Consider the following 7,848-nt stretch of genomic DNA (forward strand, 5'->3'; position numbering starts at 1 on the left):
AGGAGTCGCAAGTTTTTTATGTGATTATCCTGTGTCTTGTGTATGTGTGTGTGTTGTTGCCCTCCACCCCCCAACACACACAAAGGACAGAAAACTCCAAATTAAGGATTCTATGGAAATCAGCTGATAAGCACACAGTCACAAAACACCTCACTTCACCTTTCACTTCTCAAAATAGTTGGGAATGTACTGAAAACTGAGAAGCTATGAATGAGACTGCTACATATGATTCAACACACACACTTACACAACATCTGTCTGATCTGAATTTCTAGGTAAAACTTCACCAAGTAAGAATAGATAACACCCAACATGTTATTATAATCATAGTGTTTGTATCACTGACTCATGTGGTATGTCATGTATGGTGTGTGTGTGTTCTCCACACCTTCATAACCTTCTTGCTCTAGCTGAGATAAATATATTCTCTAACTAGTCAGGTTTACTTGAATCAAGATGAGGGTATTATACTCAGTATGACTCAACATTTTCTGTGTGTGTGTGTGTGCGTGTGCGTGTGTATACTTGTAAATGCTACCAAGTGTGAACCAAGTATTTTCCCAACAGACTAACTTCTCGGGCTGTTTGGGTTTTAAGACTTTAAGGATTGTCATTGGCTTCTAGTTAGATGTAGGCTTAGATGTTCAGTTGTGATGGTTAAGGTAAGAGTAAGGGGCTATTGCATTTTGTCAACCAGTGTCCTCGCAAAGATATAAGTACTGTACAAGTAGGCTGTGTGTTTGCAGCCACATGTGTCTAGACCCAAGAGAATTTAAAAAATCCCCACTAACATCAGACAGCCTTATGGTAAAGTTTGGTTTTTGTTTGCGTTGGAGTTCTGGTTAGGTTTGAGGAAGGGGTTGGAGGCTAGTTCAGGTTACAACCTCAGAGTAGAAATGAAGCGCACCATACACCACCTGAAAAAGTGACGCATACTCTCACAAATGTCATGAAACTGCAAAATTATACCAAGTTATGATGCTCACTAAAGATAGAGTCACAGCTCATCTGTCACCATTATGTTTACAGTTGCTGCACATTCTGTACTATCTGTTGTCGTTTCAATCTCTTATCTTTACCATTTCCTTACCAGCATTCAAATCTTTACTGATACAAACTGATAAGTTTGAATTAAAAAGACACAATTAAGGAAACACACATTCACTACTTCTCACATTCCATCCTTCCCTCACTCATGAACAAGACCACAAGAAAGAAAAGCAGAGATGAAATCCAACATGCACTGGGAACAGGTCTGACTTACAGCCGGCAATGCGAAACAAGCTCCCGCTCCAGTCGTACAGAGACCGTACAGCCCTTAGCAGGCGCCCTCGGACCCCATACTCCCGCCAAAGCACCTCCCACAGAATGCCACGAGGGATACGGTCGAATGACTTCTCCAAGTCCACAAACACGTTCCCGTTCTTTATATGGAAAGACCGATACCACTCCAATGTTTTTGTGCTAAGTTATTGTTGAAGCTAGTGGCTACTGCTTAGTTTGCCATGAAGACTGGGAGGAGCCAAACATCTAAAGCTCGTTTCTTTGTTTTGTTTTTAAGTATATTTTTTGGGCTTATTTTCCTTTAACTGGTAGTCTAGTAGAGAGAGACAGGAAACGGGGAAGCAGAGAGAGGGGGAATGACATGCAGCAAAGGGTGCCCGAGTCGGAATTCGATACGGGGTTGGCTGCAGCGAGGACTATATATATATAATATATCATATCCTCACTATAATCCACTGAGCTAAACAGCGCCCCAAGCTCACAAGTTATTAAAATCTATTTCATTTGTTTATGGTTCAAAAATGAAAGTGTAAGACAGCAGTTACTGCACCCAGCCCGGTCAGAGAATGTAACAGGTGTGTATGGTTCCTGTTCAGTAATTGTTTACAACACTTTTAGCATCGCTTCATTACCAATGAAGACTAAATCTATCATCAGCTTGGAAAATATGTGTACTGCATGTTTGTCAAACACAAATTTCTACTGTGTGACTCACACACTTATACTAGGTATACAAATCTGATTCAGTTTTGCCGCACCCATACTGACAGGTGATAGTTCAATGTATGAATGAATGAACAAAGCTGTAATTTTTCCATTTACTTGATTTTTTTGTTGTTGTAATATTCCACTCTGCTTGTTTACATCACTGTTTTATTTCTGTGCTACATACACCTCATGTATTATTTAAAACTCAACATTTAAATGTTAAATATGACTCTAATCCTATGTCTAACCACGAACCCAAAGAATTTCCCACTTCCTCTTTAAGAAATTTTAATCTGTGCTGGGTCCTCATCAAGATAAGAACTCTACACACACACACAGTCACATGCTTCATTATGTGTCATCTCTGCCCCTGTTTCTGGTAAGTGTGTGTGTTTCTAAGCGTAACAGTCCATTTACAACCAAAGTAACCCCACCCACCTCTCACTTTACCCTACACGGATGACTCACTGTGGCGACAGTACTGTACTACCTCGTCACATTTCCTGTCTGTCTGTCTGTCTGTCTGTCTGTCTGTCTGTCTGTCTGTCTGTCCTATTGTCTGTAAGGGTGTGTGTTTGTGTTTGTACCTCCCCCTCACTCCACCCCTACACTCCCACCATGTCATGATTTTGGGGAAACAGAAACACCTGAGTTAAAAAAAAAAAAGTGACTTCATACAAATCCAGAGAGTTCAGTTAAATACTTTTTATTCAAAAAATAATGTCACAAAATAAAATATAAAAATCTATAACTCTGTGAGGTGACATATGTCTACATACAGTACAACTTGACACCAGACTGCATGACTTCAGAGCTCTCTAATGCAAGCCGGTATTGAGCCATCAGTGCTGGTAAACATTCATGTGTGATGTAAACTTTAAACAACATTAGAGTATTCAAATCTGCTACAAAAGTAAATCCCTCTGGCACCAGCGATTGTGGTGGTTTCAACCGTACCCTCCTCCATCCTCTAATATTTCTATAAGTCCATTCAGTTGATGCTTTCATAGTCCCACAATCCACTTTTAAATATTTCTGGGCCTTTAGTGGCCACAAGCAGGCACCAGCAGATCCCTCCAGTTTTCTCTCTGTAATAGCTCCATTCCTTCTGTAGTTTTCTCTTAATGCAGCATTTTCCAACTCTTCATGCGTCCTCAAAACTAATAGCTGCCCCTTCCATGTGCAAGTGGGAGTTGAGTCTCTAGAGGTAAGGTATGTTGAAATTCTATGGGTGAATCCTGTCAAACTGGAGACCGCCTCCTCTTCCAGTTTCAGCTCAAAACAAGGAGCTGGTGTGGTAGGCAACAATGGAAATGCAGTTTTAACCTTCAGTACATTGGGGACGGACTTTGACCACCGCTCTGATTGGCTGTTACTTGGTAAAAACGGCCCTACTGATATGAAAAACAAAACTGCCAGAAGTTCGCAAAGCAAGCCGGTCACAGTTTGTAAGGGAATTCCATCAGAAAGTCTTTGGCAACATGGGTGACTGGCAGCTCTGAAATCTTTCCTGCGCCACTCAACTCCATGATGCGCTTCCTGCACAGTTCCTGCAGCGTTGGCTCCCATTTCCTGTACGGGATGCTCAGGCTCTTCTTGGGAGAGGTGCTGTAATACTCCAACAGGGCAAAGAGCGACGGGAAGGAGCGCTGGTTGCCGGCCAGTGAGAACTTTTGCCGCTTGTAGTCGATGCGCACGCTGACCGGACCGCTCTTGGCGTGATAGGACAGAGTGAAGAACACGTCCTTCTGCCGGCTGTCTCGGATGAGGAAGCTGCCCAGAGGAGCGTCCCGCAGCATGCGGTGGGCGTCCTCCACTACCAGCGGTCCCCAGTAGAAGCCGCTGCGCTCGAGCTTGGCTGCTGTTTCCGTGATGATCTTGCAGTCCTCCTTGCAGGAGAAGATGGGAAAGTGGGTGAGATAGACGGAGGGCACCCGCCTCGGGTTGGGCTCCGGGGCGGCTCGCTGCTGAAGCCGCTCAGACTCCGCGTGGAGTGACGATGATGAGGACAGGGAGGATGATGAAGACAAGGAAGATGATGAGGAGAAGGATGAAGATGATGATGATGAGGAGGAGGAGGAGGAGGAGGAGGATGACGACGCTGACGATGTGCTTGAGAGGCAAGTCTTCTCGTTGCCATTGCCTTCCACTGTGCTGTCGGCTACCATCCTACAGGGGAGAGAGGCCCCAAACCCTCTCCCATCTCTAACCACCACACTGTCATCCTGAGAGACAAAGAAGATAAGACACGTTAGTACCTGGAACACAACCATCGATTTACTACTATTTAAGCCAGTGCCTTCACTTTTAAATCAGCTTCAACAAAGGTCACACTTTACAGTCTCCTTATCTCCTCACTGTCCGAGAAATGAAAGTGGAAGAGAAGGACCATGTAAGGCCTTGTAGGTCTAAAATTAGAGGCTAACAAGGTTTTGCGTACGTGAGTGTGCATGATTTAAAAGAATGTCTGTGGTGGGCACGTTAGAAATTCATTTCAGTTTCCACTGAGAGGTTCTTTGTTTGATGTTACTGGAATCAGTGGTTTGGCAGGAATTCAGCACTGATGTCAGCCGCAGCCAAATTGCTGCAGCTACACACTATCAGTACCGCAGTCACACAGTGAAGTTTATGGTGCAAATATTCTAATGACCGCTGCACCTGGTTGTTAACAAGCGTATAAAGCACACTCCATGCTCTCTTACTTTTTGGGTGAGAGGTGATTGAAATACTAAACTGATGTGACCCCCGGTGTCTTGACTGAGCCTGAGAGAATAGGCTGAGGTGAGGAAATGTCAACAGACTTGCGTGTCCTTGTGCTGATTCACTCATGTAGTTCAGTGTGAATTACCTCACACTTGTTCTACAAGTTTATCAGAAATGCTTTATATTCCAGGAACAGTTGTGGTCCCCTTCCCCTAAGACAGTCATGATTAACATGTCATGATGACGTGGGTTGATTTCTGTTAAGTTGTTTCTTTGTTTGTTTGTTTTTTTCAATTTCATGTGGGTCGTCATGGATAGGCCTACAATTCAGAATACAATCTGATTTTCTGACCACATCAACTCCATAGGGTCCATTTACAAACTGGCTCTTTAAGTTTCACTTCTAATCAAACCAAGATGCTGTTGAGCTATCAGCTGGACACCACCTCCTATAATCCCCCCTGTGCAAAAACACAGCCCCTGCACTCACATACAGCACACTTATCCTTATTCATTATTCAACACAGTTCATCCAGAAATCTATTTTTCAGCTACACCAAGGCCTGGGTCTAGGCTAACCATAAAAAAAAAAACAGCCATGCCTGTTGCAAAGCAGCTTTTTTTCTTTTTCTTTTCCTCTTACCGTTTTGTTCTAACAGCAGCGGCGTTTTAAAGATCCGCGTCTGTGTTAAATCCAAAGCGCGGACGCTGATCTCAGACCAGTGAGTCTCCTGCAGATAAATCCTTGTCGTAGCGCGGTGTGCAGGGCGGTGAGGTCGTGTTTGACAGCTGCCGAGGTGACTGTAGGACCCGCTGTCTGTGACTCCCACCGGTCAGATCATACTCTTGTGTGTTGTCTGGAGCATGGTAAACACCGTTTTTATAGTTAGCCTTCTACAGCTCCTCCCCTCCTCCTTTTCTCCCTCTCAGCTAGGCTGCGCGGCAGTGCTGCTGTTTCTCATAAATGAATGAATCGAAAGTGAAACTTAGCAGAGAGAGAGAGAGAGAGATCTGCAATGACGAGTCCCCTCTGGTTTCTTCCTTTGAAGTCATCTATAATTTGTAGAATTACAAGAAAACCGCAAAGCCACATGACAATAGGACTTTTACAGAAATATAGCTGGCTGATTCGAGTAATAGCGCCACTTATTAAATATCCTTCATATTATTATTTTGTTGTTATTTTTGAATTCTTTACATTTCAAGTTGAAACTCTTTCACTCTCATTTCATTATTTTTTTCATCCATTGTTAATGGATGGAACATTTTGAAAAGTTCAATCAAATGTCAGTCATTGCAAAACAGCACAGGGTTGAGCTCAGTTTATAGGCTAATGTGGGATGACCTCACAGTTTTTAATCAAATGGCATCAAGTTAAATGTCTGTCTTGTTTACCTCTGACCTTTGTCTCAGATTGACAAGCAGATAACGTTGCTGATAAAGATCAGCCTCACCACATTAATTCCCCTTTACTTAATCAGGCAAGTCCCATTAAGATAACGATCTTCATTCCATCTGAGATTATGTGGCCAAACAATTACACAGAAGTTGAGAAAGGATCAGCCATGGTTGCTATCAGGTAGCAGTTATGCATAATATTAAATGGCATTTGATGGAAATGTTAAATTTCTATTTACAGTAAATGTATGTTTTGTTTTTTAAAGAAGAGGGAAAAAAAGCAGTAGTGAGCATATCAGAGTGAAATCAGCCCGGGCCTCTAGGGGCACTTCTTTATTTGTTGTCAGTAGCCTGCTCTTCTGCAGAAAATGTTTTTCATGGGGGTGATTCATCTCAGAGATCAGAGAACTTCCTCACAGTCATTTCACTATTTTGGTTTTTGACACTTTATTCCATCTCCGCCGTTTCCACCACGAATCCCATTTTTATGATATAGTGTGAAATATTAATAGCATTCAGATGACTAATCATAGTATATATCATATTCTTATTAAGCCGTGGTTGTGTGGTGGTGGCTACATGACTTATCTTCACTATATTCACGAATATAACGAAGGTTTGTTTTTGTTAGTCAGTAGCGCTTACAAATGAACTCCAGTCTATTATGGTGAATTCTAATTATATCAAGTTGAATCAGGTCGTGTCACAACGGCAGACTAATTTAGCACGCTTCATTCAAGTTGGTATTTTCTCACTTCAGCTTGATTTATTTATTTATTTATTTATTTTTGTAATATGTGTGACATAGATTTGTGATTAGTTGTGACGCAAGAACATTTCATCGGAATTTGACAAAGCTGTGTGCACAATGCCCACAACATCTCTGTTTGCAGCGTGACTATGCTACGTTCAGTGCATCAAATGTTCATGTATTCGATGCATAGCTGTGCAACAGGTGTTATGAAAGACAAAAAGAGCCAATCCTAAAAATATCTGCACATGTTCACTGCCCTGTAATCATGAGCACACACACACCGTGCTGGCATTGCCAACAGTAGAGCTTTACAGAGCTTTATAAAGGGGAAATGAAAGTTATGAACAGTCTGCTGGCGGCAAGTGTGGGCATCACAGCTCAAGTAAATAAAAAAGCATAGCATATTTAGAGAGAGACCGATGGAGCCTGATTACACAAGGCTGGACAGATAAAATGAAAGTTAAGGAAAGACATAAGGTCAGGTGACAGCTGTTAAGGAAACAGTAGCAGTAGCAAACAGGCAGACAGGTGATAGCTGTTTGAGGTCAGAGGTTGTATCATGCTAGTTTCATTTTTAGCAGGACGAGTCTGACTCAATTTGTACTCAGAGTAGCCCGATGGTTCCATTATGTGTATTTGCTGCTGGTGCTGATTGTGCCAACTTGGACTTTCTGATAGACACAACATCCTTTCTTCCCATTTCCAGCCTGAAAACATGGGTGTGGTTGTTGTGCGGTACGCATGTGTGAGAATTGTTTATCATAACTGATCATTGTTAAGATAGTAAACGTGCTGTATGCAAGTGGTGACCTGGAGTTGAAGGTGTGTTATGTTCTAAACCATCAACGTGTTTTCATTTTGGTTCAGCTACTCAGTTGTTTTTAGGAGCTGATGTCATGTTTATGTGGAACAAACTGTTTGCTTTTTTTTTTTTTATCATAATGTCCTGCAGACTGGGCAGCAGGATATCTGTCACATATGAGCATTTAAATACTGACACT

The 7,848-nt window shown here is 42.3% G+C and overlaps 1 protein-coding gene across 1 annotated transcript; it reads right to left on the reverse strand.

Annotated features, from left to right (window-relative positions):
* Window positions 1-2,682: 2,682 nt before the first annotated feature.
* socs1a (suppressor of cytokine signaling 1a) lies at window positions 2,683-5,547 on the reverse strand. The gene is made up of 2 exons (XM_085784682.1): window positions 5,339-5,547; window positions 2,683-4,217 (listed from the first exon to the last, which is right to left on the reverse strand). The coding sequence occupies exon 2, from the start codon at window positions 4,158-4,160 to the stop codon at window positions 3,432-3,434; it is 729 nt and encodes a 242-aa protein (XP_085640808.1). The 5' UTR covers window positions 4,161-4,217; window positions 5,339-5,547; the 3' UTR covers window positions 2,683-3,431.
* Window positions 5,548-7,848: the final 2,301 nt, after the last annotated feature.

The sequence above is a fragment of the Trachurus japonicus genome, chromosome 8 (genome assembly GCF_045865225.1).
Source record: "Trachurus japonicus isolate A0001 chromosome 8, Traja_1.0".
NCBI lineage: Eukaryota > Metazoa > Chordata > Actinopteri > Carangiformes > Carangidae > Trachurus > Trachurus japonicus.